This window comes from Lepisosteus platostomus, chromosome 14, assembly GCF_059453375.1.
Source record: "Lepisosteus platostomus isolate fLepPlt1 chromosome 14, fLepPlt1.hap1, whole genome shotgun sequence".
NCBI classification, from domain to species: Eukaryota; Metazoa; Chordata; class Actinopteri; order Semionotiformes; family Lepisosteidae; genus Lepisosteus; species Lepisosteus platostomus.
Genome location: NC_142624.1, coordinates 17271617 through 17296859, shown reverse-complemented (window position 1 = coordinate 17296859; position 25243 = coordinate 17271617). Strand labels below are relative to the sequence as shown.

The window sequence follows — 25243 nt, the reverse complement described above, 5'->3', positions numbered from 1 at the left end:
CCTCAGTTGTGCATCTCATCCCAAGGACAGTGCCTTTTTACAGTGTAGTGGCAATGCTTATTAATAATACAGACCTTCCACTTCAAAGAAACAGCTATGATTGTGGGGCTCATGCCTTTTTGTATGCTTTTATCTTTTGTTCTGCCACATGTCCTGACTAGCCAGACAAAGATAAAAATCTGAGCATGGATCAACCAAAACATTCTGCGTTATGACAGGGAAACAAATAGGCAGATTTTTCCAATTGTTAAAGAGTAAGAAGAAAAAAAAGACAAACTTCTTTCAACGCCAAAACCTCAAACGTCAAGGCAACCACCTACAGGGTCCAAAACCATTTTGGGCTACCTCTCAAAAATCCTGAAGGATTTGTTTTGGCAGCTGGTCTCTGTGTTACATTGGTGCACAAGACAGCTTAGAAGCAATTAAAATGTATTTTCTCTTTGTTCTGGGGTTCTTTGCAAAAACTGATACTGTGTTTAGTACTTAAATTTAAAAAAATAAATTGCTGATGTAAATGAAAATATAAAAAATAAAATACTTCTGTCAACAAAAAGGACACAAAGACTCACAATTCTTGTAATTAGTTTAACCTGAGCACAATAGATGTACAATAATTTGTCTTCTCTAAATGTGGAGTGATAGTTTGGTTTGTCTATTTGGACTTGCCGTAGCCGGAACTTCAGTGGGTCTGTTTTTTTTTTTATTAATGCAAAGGTCAGATGCTCAGTTCATTTGTTTCAACTTGAAAAACCATGTTTTACCTCCGGTAAGAAAAAAGTAACTTTTTTTAAATGTTTTGTTTACCACGACAAACAACCGTAAAATTAATCACGTTTGTAACACATTTTTAACATTTATTTAAAAACATATTATTAGACACCCCCCCCCCCCCAAAAAAAAAAAAAAAAACAGCTGACAGCTAAAATATTATTGTGGTAGCTACCTAATGGCCTAAGTGTCCTACAATCGTAGTTATTTTTAAAAAGAATGTCACACCCAAACACATCAGGCTTCACCGCTGCGGAGCAGGAATAATGACAGAGGGGTCCGTAATTCTTTTATGAAGAATCCTGGTATCATGGATATCGGAGGAACGACCTGGGCAGGTAGACAATAAATCGCATAGCAATTTGCGTTGTGTAAGCGACTAAAAATGAATGCGTTTTTAAATATATATATATATAATTTGGAATATTGTAGTTGTTATGCTTGACTATGCAGGATTGAGCGTAAACATGAAACAGCGTTTTCCTCGCTAGTTTTAAGGAGATAACCGAATTATGATATTTGTTGTGTTTTATACTCTTAAATACAACCACATTAATTAGTACAGAGAGTCTGATCTGCAGCCCAACTGGAAAATTTAAAACATACAACTGCCCAATTTACAACACTCAATCTTACAGTATATCAGTGCGCGTACTCCTGGGACGTCTGCATCAGGTGTAAAGTAAATGCACATACACTACAATATTGTATAAAGTATACATGTCTGTATTGTCATAATGCCAAAAATATAAAAGCCGCCAGACGAGGCATTCATTTGCTTTTTATGGATTAGAAATCTGTACCAATCGTTTCAGTTGTTCTCCTTTCCACTTACATTATACAGATAACCCAGTGTTATCGCTAGTATGATCACTTGTTATTTTATTTCATAACAATGCCAGGGAACAACATAAAACTAAAGCTGGGCATGGGGTATAATAAACTTAATTGCCTTTAAAATCCACATTTTATTATTTAAATGATATCTTTTAATATAAGGAACTGTTAAATAGTCATATTTTTTATTTTGTTATTTCATGTTTCATAAGACTGCTGCCAGACAGAAATGTACTCCTTCTTGACGTTAATTTTCTTGAAAGAACACAGCAAACCAGTTGTAGTAATTCTATAAAGAAACCATGCGCTTAACTTTTTTTTAATTTATATTTCATAGTCCTGGCTTGGTAGGTGGATATGGTTTCATGCCACGTAATTTGAAATATGGCAGTTGAAAGTGTTTTTTTTTATTTTTGGGTTGAGATAGTTTATGCTCACACTGAGCAAACAAAAATATATTTAGGAGAAAGGTACAGTGTTAGTTTTTGTAACATGAAGTGCAAAATCTAAAGGCCCCTCATCTTGTCTGTGCAGAGTTTAAACCAGGTGTATTTAAACAAGAAAAGTAAAAGAACTCAGAAAAAGAACTTATGGGCAAGAGGTAAAAAGTACCAAGTAAGTGTGCTTATAGTAAATAAATGGAGTGTTAGTAAAATATTAGTAAGTAAAGGTTTATTCCATGCTAAAAAGAGAAGAAAAGAAACACAAATGGAGTTTATTTAACTAAAGTTCTGGAGGGATGACAGCAACCACTCTCAATCCTCTCCAGCCATCAGCAATTAGCAATCACTCCCTTCGTCCGTCCTCCACCGAACACTATAAATACCAAATATGATATCTCTCTCCCTCGCGTGAGACTTTTGCATCCCACCTCCACCCCAACTCCACCTCTGCAGCTGCCCCTTGGTTACCTCGCGGGGGGGTCCTGGCCTCCTTGTCCTATGGCCAGGAGGTCGGCCCACAGCCAAGCGGGTTAAGCCAAATATTCACTCCACAATAGTTCGCCACGCTTTGATTTTGGGGTGTTGTTATTCCTCGTGAACTTTGGGCGTGTGGGACACCCGAAGAAGGCTCCTCAGCCGAAATGTTTCTTTTCTTTTCAGCATGGAATAAGCCTGTACTTGTTTACTTGTTCCCTTGCAGCCAAGGCATGCTGATGCAGCTTCCTACTTGTACTTGTAACAAGACCCAGAAGATAGCAGAATGGGATTGCGACATAACTGGAATCACAGAAGCATGGCATATAGAGAGTGGGAGAGGTTTAGTTGTAGAAATGTATCCTTTGTTAAATCAAGGCTCACAGAATCTACATATGGATCTGTATATGGATCGGTAGCAGGAAAAAAAGAAGCGTTCTAAAGTAAAAGAAAGAACTGGATGTCATGGGAGGTTTTTGTTTTGCTCACATGGAGTGGGAAAATCAAACCGGGACATTAGGCGCTGAAACTGAAATGGCAGACATCCTTAGTCAGTTTGATTTTCAGTTGCTAGCTGACCTGTGAATCATAATGTAGCTGTTTTCTGAATAAGTTATAGTATTGGCTCCGATAACTTTGCTAAGACTCTCGCATTCTTTTTTGGAAAAAAATGCCCTTTCCCAGTTTTGGTCATTCATCAGACAGTATTCGGTATCTTACTCACACTAGTGAGACTCAAAGCAGGGCCTCACAAATTTTTGTCACCTCATCCAAAGCAGCCTCATTGTTTCAAGAAATGTACTGCAAAATATATGGGGATGACTCTGTTCTCAGTTTTAAAATTTCATACTTGTGTTTTCTAGTTCATACTTCACTTTTGATTCTGAAGAAGATCATTGGTTTACTTTGTCAAAAATGTTTATTTTAGCCTGACAGATGGATTTTCCTTTAAGCTTGAGAATGTACCTTGTCAGTCCTATTTTGCACTGATTCTAGAGCAGCAATATATTTTTATCGTTCTGAATACAAATATATTAATACATTGTGCGCACTCCACATGTGCCAATTTAAAATGTCATCTGCCCATTTCTTTACGCAATTGTGAATGCTGTCAAATAACATTTTTAATTTTTGGAACCTTTGGAGATGCAAATCTTACTGAAACATTTACAGAAGAGTTAAATGTCAAGTAAACAAAGCTATTAGACATGCAAAAGTCCATTATAGGAAAACTTTAGAATGGCAGCTGGCAAATAATTGTTCTACAACTCTTTGGAGGAGCCATCAGATTATCACAAATTATTTTAAAAAGCTCCCAGTGTTATAGCTGATTTGTAACTGCAAGATAGACTGAACAATTCTCTTTGTAGGTCGAAAAACAGCGGCTCCATAATGATGATCATAGTTCATGTATTCAGATGACCTCTTCAAATTTTACTACCTCATTGTTTCTCTCTTCCCTTCAGCCGCAAGTAGCACACATTGAGTTCTCAGTTTGCTCCTGTCCTGAAGACAGCCACCTCTAATTATCAAAAACGGTAAGTACAAAAGCCTTTTGCAAGGCAGAGAACTGTTGGACCTGACCTGGTCTCCCCTGCTTCATTGAAGTATTGTGCAGAGCTGTTAGCCCAGTGTTCACTGATATATTAAAGGGGAACTACAGTCCCATTTTCTCAGACTGCTTATTAAATTCTTATTAAATTAGGAATTGATGGTTTTACAAAATTTTGCAAATTCCGAATTAAGAAAAAATCATGTGAAAATACTGTATAGTTTCCATATGATCGCAAATCCTTGGTCTCGCCACGGGCAAGTGCGAGTGGTCCTTCCTGCTCACTAGTTACTGTGATGACATAATGTCATCACAGGTTGTGCAGCAGACATTTCACTACAGAAATGTTCCAATGTGATCTGCATGCAGTATTAACATGTTAAAAGTATCTGTCGGCAAACCAGTTGGGAGCTATATTTCTATATGGTATTGAAAAAGATGTATTCACAGCCTGCCTGTTAACAATGTAAGAGGACCATTTCACCTCACCACAGGTTTGGTTGCCTTATTCTGAATTGCAGAATATGGCCCTGCGTATGTCTGGAAATATAGTCTATTTTGTGATGTAGTTTTTTTTCTACATTATTGGATACATTTTTCTTTTATTGTGGTTTGAAATGCACTCATTTATATTAATTCTTTCTATTTCTAAAATTAATCGTCACAACATAGTGACCATACAGTACTTTTACGAAGTTCACAATTTGTGCTTAATGCGGAATTTGTCGGATGTTGTGATGCCATCGATTAATTTTTTTTTTGTTTCAGAGACTTAATAACCAGTCTGAGAAATTGGGACTGCTGTTTCCCTTTAAGATTTGAGGAATTATGATCTCTCATACCCTTAAATGGGACATACTGTAATTATCACCAGTATCACAAAGAAACCACAGCACACAGTGTACATTTAGCACCAACTTAAAAACTTTGGTTTCTCCCAACAAATTCAATACAGCAGTATTATTGAGAGTATTCTGATTGCCTCTATAACTGCTTGGTTTGGCAACACATCTGCCCACTCCAAAGACAAACTGCAGTGTATTGCTTCCTCTGCAGAGAGGGTACAGGAAAGAGTGCAAATGACCCCTCCCACCTAGGTTACCACCTATTTCAGTTCAATTCAACTTTATTTGTCATTATACTTACAAAGGTGCATAGTATAGTGAAACGTGTTTCTCATTAGTCACTCAGGTGCAGTATATAAATAGAACAGAAGATAAGACAATAGACAGTAACACAATAACATAACAGTGTAATAACAGTGTAATCAAAACTGCAAATACACAAACAGAGCAAGAATACAACAGGACAAAAAAAGGTACAAAAGTAATTCAGGGAACAGTGCAGAAATAGTACAGTGATTAATAGATATTACAACTAATACAGTTTTAAGTACAATTCAGTTAAGACAACATTCAGCTGTCATATGTAGTGGTGTTGGAGTACAGTCATTGTAGGTACAGGAAGAAGTGAGGAGAGATCATAGTATGATGGGAGGTAGTGGGGGCGTCACCAGCTTGACGGCTCTGGGGAAGAAGCTATTTTGGAGTCTAGTTGTGTGCGACTGGAGTGTCTGGAACCTTCTGCCAAATGGTAGGGGGACAAACAAGTTATGACTGGGGTGAGTGGGGTCAGACATAATTTTGGTGGCTTTTTTCAGACTTCTGGTGTTGTAGATTTCCTGGATGGATGGTAAGGCACTGCCGATGATGTGTTGGGCAGTTTTGACCACCTGCTGCAGTGCCTTATGGTCGGATGCGGTGCAGTTGCCGTACCAGACTGTGATGCAGCTGGTCAGTATGCTCTCCACCATACATCTGCAGAAGTTGGTGAGGATCTGTGGATGCAGACGTATTTTCTTCAGCCTTCTCAAGAAGTACAGCAACTGTTGTGCCTTCTTGATGAGACTGGAGGTGTTGAGTGCCCATGTGAGGTCCTTAGAGATGTGAACACCTAGGAATTTGAAGTTATTCACCATCTCCACCACAGACCCTTCGATGTAGATGGGGAATAGACTTTTCCTTGTCTCCTGAAGTCAACGAATAGCTCTTTGGTTTTGCTGATGTTGAGACATAGGTTGTTGGTTCAGCACCGGTCTGCAAGTTGTTTTATCTCCTCCCTATAGGCAGTCTCATCGTTGTCAGTGATCAGGCCCACAACTGTGGTATTGTCAGCATACTTGATGATGGTGTTTGTGCTGGAGTTGGTTGTACAGTCGTGGGTGAACAGGGAGTAAAGCAGTGAGCTGAGCACACAGCCTTGAGGGGCACCAGTGTTAAGGGTGAGCATGTTGGAGGTGAGGTTGCCAATCCTGACAGTCTGGGGTCTGCTGGTGAGGAAGTCTAGGATCCAGCTACAGAGGGTGGTATCTAAACCTAGAGCCCTGAGTTTGGTAGAAAGTTTTATGGGTATGATGGTGTTAAATGCTGAGCTAAAGTCAATGAATAGCATTCTTGTATAGGTGTTCCTTTTATCCAGGTGGGTTAGTGTGGTGTGTAAAGCTATAGAGATTGTATCCTCCATGGAGTGGTTTGTGCAATAGGCAAACTGGAGAGGATCAAGTGTTTTTGGAATGCTGGCTGGATGTATGGAATAAGTAGTTTTTCGAAGCACTTCATTATGATGGGGGTGAGTGCAATAGAGTGGTAGTCGTTCAGGCATGTGGGTGCTGATTTTTGTGGTATTGGCACAATCGTGTTCATCTTGAAGCATCTAGGTACAGTGGCCTGGGCCAAGGACAGGTTGAAGATGTCAGTACAGACATCAGCTATCTGCCAGGCACATGTTCTGAGTACCAGGCCAGGGATACCATCAGGTCCAGCAGCTTTTTGTGTGTTCACTCTACTTAGTGATTTCCACACATGTAGCTTGGATAGTGTGGGGGTTGGGGTGGCAGGGGAGTCAGTGGTCCAGGTGGTTGGTTCAGGGTTATGAGCTTCAAAGCGTGCGTAGAAGGTGTTAAGCTTGTTTGGAAGAGAGCGCTTACAGGGCTTGTTTTGTTCTTGTAGCTTGTGATTGTATTTATGTCTTGCCACATGCGTCGTGGGTTAGCGTTGGTGTTGTAACGGTGTTCTATCTGGGATTTGTACTGTTTCTTGGCAGATTTTGTGCCAGCTCTTAATTTTTTCCTTGCTACTCTCAATTCTTCCTCATTACCAGATTTAAAGGCTGCATCACGGGCTTTGAGCAGGGAGCGGATCTCAGTGTTCATCCAAGGTTTTTGATTTGGGAGTTTGCGTATCTTTTTAACGCTCGTCACATCAGCAAATGCTGGTGACTGATGATGTATACATGTCAATATCAGAGTGGGATCCGTGGGAGGCTGCATCTTTGAACACACTCCAGTCTGTGCACTTGAAACAGTCCTGAAGCATTGATTCTGCCTCTTTGGTCCATGTCTTTACAGTTATAACTGAAGCCTTGGTGCGTTTGAGAAGTCTTCTGTAGGCTGGGAGTAGGAACAGGGTTTTTTTCATTCAGTTTGTTAATAAACTTCACTCAGAAAGACTACCTTAAAACCAGAACCATCTGGTATTTGAACAACTTCTTTCCTAGGGTTGTCCTTGCTTAACCAGAATTTCTTGTTATGTGATCTTAATTATCTTATTAGTCTTTTTTGTGTAAGGTATATATTTTTTGCAGCACCAGGTACCTCAGAGTAAGTTCGTTGTCCATTAAATCTACTTCGTGAATAAATATGATTCTCATTTGGATTAACTCAGAGTAATGAGAATGAACACAGCTCTAGCAAGCAAAGAAAGAACTGAAAATGGGATTAAGGCTATTTTATCAGATGCCAGATCAGTTTTACCAGTTCTTAAAAAGTGTCTTGCTAAGAAATGTGAAAAAATAACTAGCAACTTACCAGTCAGTAAAAGTGCTAAATAACACTAAATAAAGTAGATAATTGTTTTACAGTTTCTTTGTTGACAGTGCTTCACAATGGCAGTGCCAAAAGCGACCCAGGACCTCCTAACTCCAGCCTTTGTAGTGGACCTTCCTAAAGTGAAGAAAAATGCCCAGGTGATGATGGACAGATTTAAGAAACTAGGAGTCCAACTTCGACCCCACATGAAAACCCACAAAACTATGTAAGATATCTGGAAATATTTTTGCACTATGTAGTTTGCTGTAGTTGTTTAATAATATTTGAAGATACTGGATGTGAGTTAAACAACCTCAAAATGTTTTGATGTCTTAATTGACTTTTTTGGTTTCAACTTGGAATGTTTTTTTGTAATTTGCATTGCAAGTCTGCAAAAAAATAATCCTAACATCTATAAAGTGTAATAGAGGCTTTTTTGGTTTCTGCATTTTGCAGTTGATTGACTCCTTTATTATTTATTTTAGCTAATTCAGTTTTGCAATTAAAACAACAAAAATCTGGGAATAAGGAAGCATTGTTTAGTAAGTCTGAGATGCCAAGAAGTTTTCTTTTTTTCCCCATTCTCTATGCCCAATAGTCAGCTATTGGTAATTGCTATATGAAACTACAAAATCCTCTGTGGCAAATGTATGGGAATGGCAAAACATTTGATTGGTTGATGATCCATAGACCAGTTTAACTTGTATTTTGTTTCTCCACTCGCCCAGTTTGCCTCAAGTGTATCCATGTTTTTTTGTTCTCTTATGCATCCAGCCAGACACGACAAACGATGGCACATTAGTCCATCTTAAAATAGCTGTGTTGGCTCCTTTCCAATCACAATTGTGATGTTTTAAATTTTTAATGATTTGCAATAAATACATAACTATTATTTAGGCTGCAGAGATTAAAACGTTGTAATGGCGATTTAAAGGGCAGTATTTTATAGCTTTATGCCAAAACCACTGCATGTGTATCACAAATCTGAACTGGTTTAGAAGGATATTTGTGATTTTTTTAAAGCGAAGTTCAAACTGAACAAAGTGTCAAACTGAAATGGAATATCTGGTGGATACAGCCTTAAGACAAACTGAAGTAAAGTTTGTAAAACTCGAAACTACAATGATACAACTACCAAAACTTGAGTTTTCTAAATGTAAAACCTGACACATTGGTGAACTAGCACCCATCAGCCTCCACCAATCCTGTCTCAGTGAGGGTGGGGACATCATGACCAATGGTACGCGCCGGTGCATCGTTGTGTCCACTTTGGCGGAAGCATCCTTTTACGCCGAGCACGGTTACGACGACATCCTGTACGCCTACCCGTTACCCTTCGACAAGGTGAAGAAGTGTGCAGAGCTGTCTGAGCACCTCAGCTTGTTCCATGTGTTGGTGGACAGTCTGGCAGCTCTGGAGCAGCTGAGGAGCTGCCCTCTGAGCACAGGGAAAGTGTGGCATGTTTGGCTGAAGCTGGACTGCGAGAACGGGAGAGGTGAGGTTCAGAGAATTTTATCAACTGTAAACCAGATCACTGGTTTCACACCAGTGCAAGTGATTGTTTGTAACACACACACACACAATGAAAAAAGAAAGAAATCAACTACTAAATTAAATCAAACCTATCTTTTGCAAAACTATTTTTTAAACTATTTAAAAAATAGTTTCTATTTTTTTTTGCAAAAACCGACAGTAAAATACTTGTCCACAAAAGCTGTAAATTAATGTTAATTTTAGTAACAATTAACATGATACTTAACTACTATTACAACTACCTACACCATAGAAAGCATTTTAAATTCTTTATGAATCCACTGAGAATAAAAGTAAACAGTATTTTGTACATCAGCTAGATCAAGAACATCTGTAAAACAAAGACTTCTTTAAGTATGGTACTTTATTAAACTGTAGACTTGTATATGTAAAACTTTTCTAATGGCTATTGAAGTTAACACTACCATATAGCATGATTGTATCACTGTAAATAAATGGTAGTTTTTTTTTCTATTATTATGATGATGATTGTTGTTGTACTAAGGAGTCATTTAGATAAAGTCAACTGGAATCAAAATACCTGAGGAGATTCATATTTTAATACTATTAAGAATATGTGGAAGACATCAGTGTGTAGTCCCAGAGATAAATATTACCCCAGCCTTTTTAAATGTCTTATTTTCTTGCTACTGTTTTTCTACAGCTGGAGTTCCTTACAGTGATCCTGCTGCTCTTCATCTTGCCAAAGCCATTTCCGGGAGCCAGGGCATAGAGCTGACTGGGGTTTATGCTCACTGTGGGAACACATACCACTGCACTGGAGAACATGAAATCAAGGCAGTTGCCCAGGCAACCACGACCGCTACACTGGAGTTCATGGAGAAGTAAGGCCTGCAGTTCTTTACCTGCTGCATAACCTAAACAGTTCAGGATTACTGTATGAATGAGGAAGGCTCCCATTAATGAATATTTGGCTCATTAATATAATGAATTTAGGCTCTAGAAAATTATTTTTTTGTGAAACTACAGTAAAAAAAAAATTCTGTCATTTATCCATAGCACTAAAGTTCTAAGTTTCAGTAAAAAAAAAAGTACCAGAAGTTGTGTTTTAAATTTATTCTGTACATTACTATATAAACTAAGTAACAAAAGATACAGTACTTAGCACTTATAACTGCAACAGATTAACAAAGTTATCAGGAAAATGGCAAAATCTAGGTTTGTACCACTGAAATCTCACCAAGGAGACATGACGTAAGTTAATTCATTATGCAGGTTGTGATCCTACCACCATGTATGAAGTTCTGTGTGTTCCATAAGTTAAATACAGAGAAAAGACAATCAACAAATACCAAAATTGTAGGTTCTGCAAGGACTGCTTTAAAAACAGTTTTAAGATTCACAGGCCTAGCATACAGAGCAGGTTACACTAACTTGACAGAAACCGACTGCTACACCATGTGTGCCAGTTTAAATACCTTAAGCTCCACTCCCAGCACCTCTTGATGGACAGTAAACCTCTATTTAACCAGAGTTGAGGCATCTGTAATCTTACACAAGTAATTTTAAGTAATTAGTGTTACCTTGTGACAGGTGATGCACAAATACATTATCAAAATAGTTCTGGTGGGTAGCTGTGTCAGCATGCATAGGCTGCAAAGGAACACGTAATAGGTTTATTCCATACTGAAAAGAGAAGAGAGAAAACACAAACACTGTGTCCTTTACATTATCAAAAGATTACAGCTTATTCACAATATTGTTATTCAGTTTTCTAACAAAAATGAAGATGCTAAATGCATATATGATGGTAAACCCAGATGACGGTGACGATAAACCAGCAAGTAAATAGTGAATATGGACCTCATAGGAAGTCATACAACAAAGACATGCAACAGCAGTATCATCAGTGATGCCAATCAGTATGTGAAAGTGAGACTGTGAAAGCCACAGTCATGCTAGTAGGATGTATCGCCACCAAAGCAGTACAAGCTGTGCATCTAACGTAAGTTTTACACCAAGCTGCACATGCTATCTGGTGGATTGTGTCCCTTTCCCCTTATAGACCTTGAAAAAGTGTGCTTTTTCACCGATCTCTGAGCCCTGTGTGGGTCTAGTCATCTCAATAAGTGCGGTATCCAGTTATTGTGACATTATAAAAAGGTTACAAACAATAGAATGGCATATGGCCTTTCTAGCCCATTTCGTATTTAGTGGCTAATTATTCCAAGGATCTCATTCAGCCTTTTCATGAAAGAAGCTAGGATTTTGGCTTCAGCTACATGGCTGCATAATTTGAACCATATTCCAACATACCTTTATGTAAAGAAATGCCTCCTGAGATTTAAATACAATTCCACTTCACTGGTGACCTCTAGTTCATGTTTCCCTGTTGAGTCTTAAAAAGTTAATTGGATTTGTCAGTTGTTTTGCATATTGTTTTTGGTGGAGTGGAACTGCTTTCTTAAAGATTTTGAATTTTAGAACATCCGTATTTCTGGAATGACAGTTAATGAAGATCTCCACAAATCAGACACACTTGCACAGACATCAAATGTCTGGGAAGGATCCAGATATACTTGTACACAGGAAAAGTCTAGAGACACCAGTTAACCTCCAAACTTACTGGTTTTCATTTGGTAAAATCACAGCACACAAAGACAATCCACGAGAACACAGGGAGTACCTTACATTTAGCATAACACAATTTACAATTTACAATCGTCACCTTTGGTGACATGGGCCACTTGATCTTCTCGTGCTTGGACAAGACATTCCATTAATTTGCATTACGTGATAGGTCATTTAGGAAAGATCAATCTAGATATCAGGAAACTAACATTATGGCAGTATTAACCAGAACCATTGGGAATAAAGGAAAGTTTTTGAATGTAGACTGAGGAAAGGTGTGATGCAAGTGATACAAATAAAGGATTCCTTAGACTCATGTAATGAAGATAACTGTAGAGTTAACTTTTTGATCTATTGGTCTCAGAATATTTTCATATGTATGAGGGAGCTTCTTTTAATAACATAGAAATATGTGTTATCTCAGTGTCCTCTGTGATATTTCCATGTTTCAGACTCAAGGCTGCAGGAATTCCCTGTCCTAAATCCAGCATTGGGTCTACTCCTTCCTGCAGTCACCCTGTCTCAGACATGGCTTTACTAAGTGAGGTGCATCCTGGGAATTATATCTTCTATGGTGGGTTAAATGCCATCTTTCATTTTTTGTCAAATCCAGTTTATTCTTCATTTGCTCCAGGATTCAGAACTAGTTAAAATGTGTACTGTTTGTATCAAGTCTTAAAGGACTAGATTTTAGACTAAGAATAAGATTAAAATATTATATTTTTATGGCAATATGAAGGCCTTGAGGAGTCCAGTTACAAAAGACATGTACGGATGGGTTTTTGGTAAATAATATGAAAGTAATGCCCATTGTTTTAAGGATGACTACATTTGCACAATGATTTAAAAAAAAACCATAAATGTAGCAGTATTATTAGATTACATTTGGTGGGTAAAAAATGATTTTTCATCCATCCATTCTGCCATAACATCCTTGCTTTTAAGTAAAGAAAATTAATCGTGGAATGAAACACAACTTTTGGCCAACAAGCTATTTTCTAGGTTTCTTTTTGATTTGTATTTGTATTTTACAAAGATCATTCAGAAACATGAAAGTTTCATGTGCATGTTGGTTGCACAGTTCCTTGCAATAGTCTTTGTTTGTGTGGTCTAAATGGATTATTTTGAGTTTTATTATCTAGAAAGCATTATCATGTGAGCCACTGAATCACCAAACCCTAATAGATCCAAGGGTTTAAGTTTTAATTCAGTGAATTTGTTTTTGCATTTCTTTAAGGATTTTCTTCTGAAACTGTCTGATTTTGCAGGAAATTTGATAATCCACTCAGGGGAAATACTGTACACTTACTGTATATACAATAAGTCTACCATTTCTAAAAAATATAATAATAAGGTGTACCGCGACCCTCACCAGGAAAGGTGGAGTGAAAATCGATGGATGGATAATAATAAGTTGTAATAAAGCAATTAGTAATTAAAATAATTGTAAAATTGGTTGAAATCATTTCTGAAACTCCTGTGAAGTGTGACTTATTTATTTCCATGTTTTTTGCTCTTTTTTTAACCCTAGATGTGCAACAGTCTGTAATAGGATCCTGTAAGATGGAAGATATAGCAGTAAGAGTGCTGACCAGGGTCATAGGTCACTACACTCACAGAAATCAGCTGCTGGTGGACTGTGGCTGGGCAGCTCTAAGTCTTGATAGCCGGGGTTGCCTGCCTACAGGCTATGCTGTGATTGAAGGACATCCCGAACTGAAGTAAGAACCACATGTGTACAGTAACAGAAGTGAGAGATGTGTTAAACCCGTGAATGGGAAGATTAGAGCAAATGTTAGACACAATAAGAGGTCACATATAAGTTTACCACAGTTTACATTTACATAGATGTTGGACCTCCTAAATTGATTCATGGGTATCTAAAGTTCAAGAATACTTGATTCAACGGTGCACTAAATGCACAGTTACATTGCTAATGTAACTATACCCTGAGATAATTTGACAATTATATGAACACATTATTGATTCTTTCTCAAACACAGCTGCCCATGTTAAAAACATGGAAAGAGCTTTTATAAACTGAGCTGATTATACACGCAGCCATTGTAATACTCAGAGCTATACAAGTAACCTAGATCTGAAGAAAATCATCAATTGCTGTAATTTGTGACAGCAATGTCTGCATTTTATTTTGTTCTATTTTAATTAGGGTTTTGCATATTATAGTGTGTGAGGAATTATCCTTTTTTTATTTTAACAAAATCTTGACAAGTCAGTGTTCAAATCTGTTATAAATTCTAATTTTGGCAGATCTCAAAGTAGAATTGCTAACCTGTGAATTCCATTCATATTCAAATAAATTGAAAAAATATGTTCAAAATTCAAACAAAGTTGTCATCATTTTCAAATTTCGTGAGCTGCCTAAGAACATAATGGTTATAAATGATTGTAGGTTATGCAGCCATGTTTGGGTACTACGACAGTAGGATCCGATTTAATAACATCACTGGCCAGTTTGTTCTTATGGACACAGTACTCAGGCAGTCTACGAAATCGCTCCTTCGAAATGTTCAAAACATTTTTGATCTTGCCAGTGAAGCTCATTTTACTGTGCGACAATTCAGTTTGAAAATGGAGGAGGATAGAGGAGGAACAAAGTTAGCAAACTAGCACTTTTCATTACTCAAGTGAGACATAGTGAAAAATAAAGCTATGTATTGATTACACTATTTTTTCTAAACATAGCACTAAGCACCTAATGTTTTTTGAAACAGCTAGACTCAGTAGTTATCACCAGGCACAGTACTATCCTTGCTGTTAACAAACTTGTGTGCTCATGTAAATAACATTGTAGTTCAAGTAGGTAGCTGTGTCAGGCTGCAAAAGAACAAGCAAAAGGTTTATTCCATGCTGAAAAGAGAAAGGAAACACAACCTATGAAGGCTCCACAGCTGAAACATTGTTTCTCCTTTCTTTTTTCAACATGGAATAAACCTTTTGCTTGTTCCTAAATAACATTGTGCCCAATTAGCTACTGATTTGAAACCTAGACTCTTGCATTTTGTTGCATTTTCTGTGTATGGATCAATGTACAGATCGCCTTACACTGCTTTGTTCTTTGACAATGTTGCCAAATGGCTTTTTATGTACAGTAGTTGAAGGTAATTTCATCTCATTTTTATTTTATGTAGATTGCTTTCAATGACCCAGGAGCATGGGAGGATAGAACCAATCTCTGGGAAACTGGATTTTGACAAATTTCCTTTGGGCAGCCTTCTCTATATTATCCCCTACCACGTAAGTGTGTTTTTAGAAGGATATTTGTTCCCTTGTTTTAATATTTGTTTGTGCTTTACATTGACCTGAGCTAAGCTTTGTGTTTACTATTAATAATTGAAGTTCGTAATGAACACTGTTATTTGTGTTTTTAGTGCATTTTTAATTGGGATTGCTCCTGGTAAAGTCTATATTTTAATTTTAACTATGACTTTAGTCAAAAGCAAATAGTTTTTTTTTCTGTTACATTATGGTAATATATTATAGTACATGGTTTATCATCTTGTTATTATGACTTTAATATAATGAAATTTTAAAAGTATCAGGAAATGAGTCTTTTAGCATTCTAGTGAACAGAAACAACAATTAATTTCACATAGTATTGCGCAATACAAAGTATATCTTTACAAAAAGCTACATGAAAACATTATTATTGTTGACACCGTTATGCCTGAGCCAAAGCTGGCAGACCTCAGTTTCCTTGGAAACCAGAAGGAATGCTGTTTGAACTCAGTTGAGCTGATTGCCCCAGCTCCTTTCAACCAATTAATAGGTACTTTATCAATCAGCCCACAATACCTAAACCCTGCTCTATCACTGATACTGTGCCCTGTCATTGAGCTACCTTCCAATGTAAGTAGTGCATTCAGCAAAACGAACGCACGTCACCAAAGGATACTCTGCTTGAATCCATCCAAAAGGCTCGCAGTCTATCCTGAACCTGTTCTGCCTCTCAGCAGCCAGTTACTTTCTCAGCACCAGACAAGTGGCATCATTTCCTGCCAGTTTTTCTGTATATCAGCACAGCCCCATGTCTACACCTGCCCTTGAAAAAACGGTGCTCGCATTCCAGTCTTGTCTGAACCCACTTTCCATTCTGCTTCCACAATCTCTATCTTTCTTCATTTTGCTTCAGCTATCTATGTCTGCCTCTGACTTTTTCCAGACCCTTACAGGAATACTGCGCTTGGATTTTCAAGTCTGTAAGAAAAGCACACCTGTCTCCATTAGTTGGCCATACTTGCTTGGGACTTAAAATACCAAATCTTATTCTTTCTTGATTTTAATGTGTTACACTGAGTTTATTTGGAATTACAGTTAAGATAAAAGCCAAAACAATTAAAAAACTGTAAATATTTACAGCTTTCAGATTTCTAATACAATTTTTGAACTTACTGAAGCATGTCAGGCTCCTGTACTAAGATATATGCGATATGGAATCAGTATTTTCAACTTGAAAGAAACTAGTTAAGGATGGCTGAATTATAATGTTTTCTCATTGGTAAAACATTAATGTGCTATGCTAATAGAATAAAACTAGCAGGGAGAATATGATAAATAAGGAAGGTCTGTTTTGGCTTAAATATTTCTGTTAACTCGTGTAAATTTATATTCCATTTTTGGCCAATATTGAAAGTTTCAGCCTAGGAATTCTCTTAACCTTTAATCTAATGTGACGTTTAGTACTATAATTCCACTTCTGTGTGTCTTTACAGGCATGTGCCACAGCCGCAATGCACCCTGTCTATTTTGTCCAGTCAGAGAATAAGATTGTGGACACATGGGCACCAGTTCGGGGATGGTAAATGAATGTGAGAGTGCGAAAAGCATGTGACCCACTTAACGCTGATAAACATAGAAGAGTAATCTTTTTTTGTAAATGTAAATGACAAAACTGTCAACCTTTTGACCCATGATGTCCTCATGATGATGAGTTCATGTTATATTTAGGCAACTTGGTTGCCTGTTTGTCTGTTGTCTTCATCTCACTGTCCCTGCCGCCACTACAGTTTAATTAAAATATAAAGTAATTAAGAACTAACACAGAAATTGTGACTACAAAACTTGCATTACTCTTAAAAAGCATTATGTTTACTAATTTTTTGTCTGATTCTTTTATTCAAAGCAACTTACATTTGTACGGATTTACACAGCAGTACATTTCACTCAGTTGAATTGAAGTACCTTGATCAAGAGTACAACAGTAGTGACTCAGCATGGATTCGAACCCACAGCCTTCCACTTCCATTGAGTGAAATGTACTGCTTAAACATAAGTCGTGAACTCTAAACACTGCTGGTCTATAACACCATAAAAATGTTTTTAATATTTCATGATGTATATAAAATAATAATCAGAATTGCTTTTTGGTGAAGAAACAGCAGTTAATGAATAGTGAAAAAATATTTTTCTACATTGTAACACTTCACAAGAATATCTGACCAATAATGGCCTGGTAAAATAGAAATGGAAATTACTTTATCCCTTTACCACATTAATACTTTTATATAGACTGTTGATGACTATAGCTTTTAATTTTAAACAGACATTCCACAAGAAAGCAAGCATTCAAACATGCTCTCGTCTTTTTTCTACAGCTAATGCTAAAATAAATGTTTTTGAAGATATAAGCATTCTGAATCTTAAAATAATAATGGCTCACTTTCTCATTAAATCATACAGACAGAACCCTTTCCCTGTGGTTCACTGTCCTGTAAATGTTGGCCTCTGCCATTATAATTTAGTAATGCTAGTCCAGTACTAATTTTTACATTATTTGCTGACATTACCTTTTTTATTTTTTTTAAATTAGAGAAACATAATTAAATATATTTAACCTTTTCAAATATTCTTTAATACTTTCAGTTCCTTGTTTTGACATTTTAAAATATTGTACATTGTTTAAAGTTTCTACTGTATGCTTAATACTATAGGTGATGATCATGCCGTTTGATGTGTGACTTGTCCAGCATAGAAGTACTAAAGCCACTTTACTAATGTCCTGAAGTCAAAATTATATTATATACCCAGATGACTATGCAAACCCAAACGAGGACTGAAAAATGAGCACTTGGATCTGTAAATAAATATTATAGACTTACTATTATTACTGTTGAAAAATGTCTAACTTCCTTACTTTCTTTTGTAACTGTAACTGACACACCAGCATGTGTAGTATGTCTGCTATGTTATCTGCTATGTGTCACACTCTAAACTAGGGGTTCGCAATGCTGGTCCTGGTGACCCACATACCTGTTGGTTTTTATTCCAAATGAGCCTTCACAATCAAATCCTTCATTGATTTAAGATTAATTTGAGCTCTTAAAAATGTTGGAGCTTTAACCATTGTATTTTTTAAGGGAAGTCAAATCCCACACTTATGACTAGAAACAAAATGCAAATATTCAATTGAAGCAACTTAAGGCTTGTATTGTCTTTGCCATGTGCCTGAATGCAATATTTGTAGGTGTGGCTAATTGAATCCAGCATGCTTAGGGTCATGTATAAAAATAGTGGACAGGCCTGGTTGCCTGTTATTATGGTTGGATGGCAGCAAGCGGAGACCTTGTGAGAGGGTGATTGTTGGGGCATAATGTGGGTACAGTGATCAAAGCAACTGAACTTAATGATGTTTCATGAACAACATGGTATCTGTACATTAATTTGACGTGAAAGCAAAACAAGCAAAAAGGTGCAGATCAAGAATTACAATTTTAAATCTGGAGTGCATTTAGCAGTCCATAAATCACTCATCACTAGTAATGCATGTTTTCAAGTACAGTGGTGTAAAGAGCACAGACTATGGACTACCAAGCAGTGGAGAAATGTTATATGGTCAGATGAACCATTCTTCACCTTGTGATAAACAGATGAGGTGCCAGCTTAAGGAATTCAACAACACTGGGTGCTTGGTTCTACCAGTGAAGGGTATGGGTATAGTTTGGATGTATTCATTCCTTTGGAAGACGTGGTCAGTGCTAATGGCTACCTCGTGGTACTGAATAAATATCTACACGCTATGTTGCACCATTTCTTCCAAAATGATAATCCCCTCCTCCTCAGAACGTGTGTGGTTGACCATAGGTTTGATGAGCAATGTTATCCATGTTACAGGCTTTGTTAGTCAGAGCTGAACCTTAACAAGCATTTATGGGATATTCTGGCATGGCACCTAATGACATTGAATGTTGCTGATGAGGAATCAACCAAGTGTAATTTGATTCTACCAGGATAAAATTAATGATGCTCCTGCAGAAATTCAGACACCAGGAGACTTCTTGCCATTCTGCATACAAGCTGTACTGGCAACATGTGGTGGCCAAAACTTTACATTGGTGACATCACATTGGAGTTTTCATTTTCTGTTCACTATCTGTAGAGCCAGGTTCCACCAAATAAGGGACAGAGAATGCTTTTTGTGAAAAAAAATTTATTAACTCATATAAAATACATCTCATTTGATTGTTTAAACCAGCAATGCTATTGAAAGTTATTGAAAACTTTCACCATCAATAACTAAAATTACAAGATTTACAGACAAATTCACCCAACTAAACATTTAAGGAAAATAAAGAGTGAAGTAAGAAAGCCTTCGGCTTCCAAAAGTTTCTTATAGTCCTGCTATCTCCAGAGAAATATGCCAGTCGAAACTCATTCTAGAAATTATTTTAATCCGTCTTGTTCATGGAGATACACTGTTTATTATTTAATGTACCATCACTGAATACTATATATAGTGTTTAAAGTGTTTGTAATTTCTCTAAATTTCAGCAGAACTATAGATGTGAAACCTTCAAATGAGAAAGCTGTAGGAAAGTACAGGAAAAGCAGACATTAGAAAGCCATTTAATGACAGCAGGTCTGGGGGCCCATCTCTTCAGATCGCTCTCTGGCTCACATCATGTCCAGCTGTGGAGACAGAAGAGCACATCAGAACACGATACCCCTCCAAAATAGAAATAATTTTCTGCTCATCTGGACAGCACAATACAACAAATGACTGAATTTGTTTTTGCAAACTTTAAATGTATGAAAATACTAATCAAATGCCCTTTCAAAGAGCATAAAAGTCTGATATGTTAGTTGCTCAATTACTTTCTTCACAAACTGCAGAGGAACTCCTGACATGTAGCTTAACTCCAGCACAGATCGAGTACAGCACTAAAGAATGACAGCAATTATTAAACAAAATGTAGTCATTAAGGCAGAGAAGAGGCACAGAAGAATACTTCACAGAACTTTCTACTCACCAGATCATCCACATCTCCTTCTTCTTCAGCAATAGGTCCTGTTTCCAGAGCTGGCTTCTCCTCTGCCGCCAAGAACTGTGAGGTTAAAAACAAAGCAAGATGAGCTATCAGGACTGCATTTCTGTTTTGCTTTTTTACACTGAAGTTTCCAGTGTACTGCTGGTCACAGCTGGTAGTGTGAGAAAAACAGTAAGAATGGTACTGAAAGAACAGTATTATAAAAACAGGATGTGCTGTAACACTATATATATTTACATTCAGTCTTCTGTCTGTCTTCTCTAAAGCTTTTTTTAGTATAACTGTTGGTTACCAAGCAGCAACAAAGAACCTTTTAACATACACTCAATCTATCTTCAATATGGCCAGCAGCTAAATAGCCCTGCAACTCGCAACTGACACCCCACTGAAGCTATGCAGGTGTGGGGAAAAACATCCGGGGAAAAACTAAGGTTGCTGCTGGAAGTGGGGCCAGTATGGAGCACACACCCTATAGTCTGTGTGGGTCCTAAAGCCCCTGTATAGTGACTTTTTACTATACTGTAAAAAGGCACACTCCTTCAGATGAGATGTAAAAGTGAGGTCCTGACTCTCCGTAGTCATTCAAAATCCCAGGGCGTTTCTTGAAAAGAGTAAGGGTGTTACCCCAGCATCCTGGCCAAATTTCCCATTGGCCTTTACCAATCATGGCATCCTAATAATCCCAAACTATGAATTGGCTTCATAATTCTGTTCTCCTCCCCACTGATAGCTGATGCGTGGTGGAGGGGAATCCCCATTATCTGCAAACCGCTTTGAGTGGAGTATCCAGAAAAATGCTATATAAGTGTAAGGAATGAATTATTATGATGATGATTATCATTATTAAAAATAACTCAAAAGTCATAACCTCAAAGGCTGTTCTCTTTTCTTGTGAAAAATGGGACCTGGCATTGAGTTTGTATACTTGGAGCAGTCTGGGGTTTTTCTGGGTGGTTTTACATGTAGGTCTCTAGAACGCCTTTTCTGCAAACTTGTAAAGAGTAATGTGTGTTGTGTTTGTTTAGTTGTATGTAGTTAAATGTGTATTGTCACTTTTAATAAATATTTGTTCAACCAAGTGTGCCTGAATTATTACTCTTTTCACCAAAGTTGTGCCAAACAACAAAGAACTTGCATGATTCTAACTAACCAACTGTTCAGGTATATTCTTAGCAAAATCCTTGGTATTTAGGCGTTATGATCATTTATTTTACTTATTGATTTATCAGCTCTGTCATTTTCTATTCTGTAATTTTCATAACCCCCCATTTGTACCAATAAACGCACAAGCTTCAGCTTAAATGCCAACTTTCAGTCCAACTCATTGCTGTCTACAGGACTATAGTACTTTTTCTGCCTACATACTGTAGTTTCTAAGCTACCCCTCAGTTATGTTCATATTCTTATACTAAGAATCTAAGTACAGCCTTTTACACCAATGTCCATCAAATAACCATTTAGAAATGCTAGCAGCCTCTCTAGCTGTGTCCTAATAAACATATCCCCATGCATTCAGATAAATGATAGACACTCTTTTTTATCAAGTTACATGTGGAGTTCCAAAAGGCTCTGCTGTTGGACTTACACAATGTTGTCTTTATTCTATATGTTCTCTCTAGGGGACATATCCTGAAACATGTAAATTTTCCCTTATGCTTATGACATGCAGCCGTATTTGTCTATCAGGCCCCATTCAGCCATAAATAACCTGCCCTTCTGACATCAAAAATGTATGAAAATTAATACAAAACACAGATTACACTTTTAAAGAAAGAACGATTTCCATATATATATATAAATTGTTACAGGTTCAGCCTCAATATGTAAATACAATGTGTTGTGCTAGTGTATCAAGTTGCTTGATTCACACAACCAGACAATATTTCAACACAGGACAGAAAATAAACTAATACGTGCATTTGCTATAACAATTGTAATTAACTATTGTCACTCTCGATGCTGAAAAAAGTTAACCTAAATTTTAAAATTAATTAGGTACCTCCAGATGTTTATTTGTCTTCCAAGTGTCCACATGGTCTACTGTTTCTGCACAATATAGTCAATTACTATGTGATTCTATAAAGTTCTCTGTGGCAAACTGTTGCAAAGGCCATTATAGAAAATAAAGATTGATTGGACCTGCTATTTACAACCATGCTTTCACAATTTTGAATCACTTCACAAGTTACAAGGGATTACTTTTAAAATTTACAAGAAGCTGGGGGAAAATTGTAAAACGTCATCAGTTATTGTGATCTATGTGTACTGTATATGGTGAATATGTAAAGTAAAACTTTCTCTCTATAATGCACTTTCTCCAATTTGCTTATTTAAAAAATGTCTTACACACCTAACTAGTAATTGTAATGGATTTCTCCAGCATGGAGAAAGGAGGCAGTTGTTTGCACAAAGGGTAGTAGGAGTTAATAACGAACTTCCTAGCCATGTTGTTAAAATCAATATGCTGTCATCCGATATATCTAGATGTGATTCAGAGATCAGTTAGCTACTGCTAAGCAAATAACCTAGATGGGCTAAATAGTCTCTTTTTGTTTGTAGCCTTTATGTACTTGGCACCTCCTTGAAACAAGTACTATTTAACAAACTACTGTACTTAAAGAAGTGACATTGTTCAGGATGAGAAGATAATACATTTACAGCAGTATGAAAATGTGTTCGGTACCTGATCAGCTTCTGCTTTTGATACTGCACTGCATTCCACCTCATCTTTGCTGATCAGGGAGATATTATCTGCAAATAAGCATATTGGAGTTCTAAAGAGTGATATCAATATTTTCTCTACTGGGAAAGTAAAACAAAAAATGGGTACAAGACATGAAATAGGACAGACTGTTCCATTTGATAACTGAATGTTAATATATTAATATAAAATTTAATGTTTTTTATCAATTAATATTATAATAAAAAACTATTTTATATAGCACCTTTAAAGGTGGCTTCTCAAAGCACTTTACAGAATGACAACAACAATAAATAAGAATAAACAAGATAAAACACAATTACAATACACAGAGGAGACTGTGGATGGTGGTACTAAGTACAGTATAGTAGGAGCAGAGGGGTAAAGAATGGAACCAGTTAAGTAAAGGCTCTTCTAAAGAAGAAGATTTTGAGTCTGGATTTGAAGGAGTTTAGAGAAGGTGACTCTCTGATATCCTTGGGGACAGAGTTCCAGAGCTTGGAGGCATAACAGGAGAAGGCCCTGTCACCCATAGAATGTAGACGGGCTTGCATGATCTAGTTGCACGGGCTTGCAGAATATTGCTTTGCTTGCATGATCTAGTTGCTCCCATGCAAAAATTGCTGAACACAGCTCTTTTCATAATGATGGTGCTCTTCACTCAGTTACTGCAGATTATCCCAAATATCCCACAAGTTCCCTACCTTTAACCAGCAGCTCCCAAAAGCCTTGAAGGCCTCTGTCTTGGATGCTTCTCTTCAGGGACTGCAGATAGTCATTATAGATAGTGGGCTCCCCAACCTGTCAGATAGATAGATAATACTTTATTAATCCCGTAGGGAAATTGATGTGTTACAGCAGTCCAGCCCAAGACAAGCAAAACAGAAATTAGAAAAGTTATAAAACAAAAGACAACAAAATAAATAAAAATAAATACATAGGTGTGTGCAAAATGTGCTGATCATAGTCACTGTAAAAACAATAAAATATGTGCAAAATGTGCATAGGTTTATACAGATTGTCTGATTGTCCAAAAAGTACAATGGAGTAAACATGCTGTCCATAGAGGAGCAAATGAAGGGCTAACAGCCGCCGGGAGGAAAGACCTGCGGAAACATTCCCTTGAACACCGTAGCTGGAGCAGTCTATTGCTAAATGTGCTCCGCTGCCCAGTAACAGTCCCATGAAGCGGATGAGAGGTGTTGTTCATGATGGCTGTGAGCTTGGTCAGCATTCTCCTCTCAGTCACCACCTCCATGGGGTCAAGGCTCATCCCCAACACAGTGCCAGCCTTCTTGATAAGTTTATTGGGCCTATTTGCATCTTTTGTCATGATGCTGCTGCCCCAGCACATAACAGCGTAGAAGATGGCCGCCGCCACCACTGATTCATAAAAAATGTGTAGCAGCACACATCAAAGGACCTGAGTCTCCTAAGAAAATAGAGTAGGCTCTGACCTTTCTTGTACAGGGCATCAGTGTTACCAGACCACTCCAGCTTATCATCCAGGTGTACCCCTAAGTACTTGTAGGAATGTACGCCCTCTATGTTCTCACCCTGGATGGAAACAGGGTTCAGCTGAGACTTATTCCTTCGAAAGTCGAAGATCATTTCTTTGGTCTTGCTGGTGTTAAGCTGGAGGTGGTTAAGATGACACCACTCCACAAAATTGGTAATCAAGCTCCTATATTCCTCCTCCCTCCCCTCTCTAATACACCCCACAATTGCAGAGTCATCTGAAAACTTCTGCAGATGACATGTCTCAGAGTTGTACCTGAAGTCAGAGGTGTAAAAGGTGAACAGGAATGGAGCAAGGACAGTCCCCTGTGGAGCCCCTGTACTGCTAACAATCTGTTCGGACACACAGCTCTGTAGCCGTGCATACTGTGGCCTGCAGGTCAGATAGTCTATAATCCAGGACAGCAGGGGAGTGTCCACCTGCGACAGCAAAGATTACACTTTGCTTCCAATCAGAGGACACACACACCCAGGACAGAGATGTTTTACACCATCTACTATTTCCTTCTCATTTTTTTACGTCATAAGTATGTGATGTCCATTCTCTGCTATTGTTTCTTTTTCTCAGTGTCTTCTGCCACATTTTGAAACTGCTCAGCAAACATCTTCTAAACTGACATCTTTGTTCTCACTGTAAAAAAGTGGTTTGTTGAATACAGGAAATTCATATAGGAT

General features: G+C 37.5%; 2 protein-coding genes across 12 annotated transcripts in view; one reads left to right on the top strand and one right to left on the bottom strand.

Moving 5' to 3' along the window:
• The first annotated feature begins 655 nt into the window (after positions 1 to 655).
• On the top strand, positions 656 to 21427 carry LOC148648910 (D-serine dehydratase). Of its 10 annotated transcripts, none has more exons than XM_088607282.1 (9): positions 656 to 766; positions 3989 to 4060; positions 8008 to 8165; positions 9154 to 9434; positions 10137 to 10317; positions 12517 to 12638; positions 13596 to 13785; positions 15217 to 15322; positions 16798 to 21427. In XM_088607282.1, the coding sequence occupies exons 3-9, from the start codon at positions 8017 to 8019 to the stop codon at positions 16885 to 16887; spliced, it is 1119 nt and encodes a 372-aa protein (XP_088463408.1). In that variant the 5' UTR covers positions 656 to 766; positions 3989 to 4060; positions 8008 to 8016; the 3' UTR covers positions 16888 to 21427. The 10 variants fall into 10 exon arrangements, with proteins under 10 accessions (XP_088463408.1, XP_088463404.1, XP_088463411.1 ...); XM_088607278.1 differs by having other exon boundaries at positions 7993 to 8165; XM_088607283.1 differs by lacking the exon at positions 656 to 766 and adding an exon at positions 791 to 1045.
• The window catches only part of LOC148648909 (DNA repair protein Ku80-like), a 27076-nt gene continuing 21327 nt past the window's right edge, over positions 19495 to 25243 (bottom strand). Inside the window, exons 18-21 of one of the 2 annotated variants that reach the window (XM_088607276.1) lie at positions 23755 to 23851; positions 23033 to 23100; positions 20332 to 20406; positions 19495 to 19990 (exon numbers count right to left, since the gene is read on the bottom strand). In XM_088607276.1, coding sequence (XP_088463402.1) covers positions 19976 to 19990; positions 20332 to 20406; positions 23033 to 23100; positions 23755 to 23851 — 255 coding nt within the window. In that variant the 3' untranslated portion in view covers positions 19495 to 19975. Of the gene's footprint in view, positions 20407 to 23032; positions 23101 to 23754; positions 23852 to 25243 lie in introns of both variants that reach the window. The other variant, XM_088607275.1, reaches the window with a different exon arrangement.

Coding starts and splice junctions, on each gene's coding strand:
- LOC148648910 (XM_088607282.1), top strand. CDS start 8,017: ATGGCAGTGCCAAAAGCGACCCAGGACCTCCTAACTCCAGCCTTTGTA. Junction 8,166..9,153: donor ATGAAAACCCACAAAACTAT/GTAAGATATCTG, acceptor ATCCTGTCTCAG/TGAGGGTGGGGACATCATGA. Junction 12,639..13,595: donor TGGGAATTATATCTTCTATG/GTGGGTTAAATG, acceptor TTTTAACCCTAG/ATGTGCAACAGTCTGTAATA.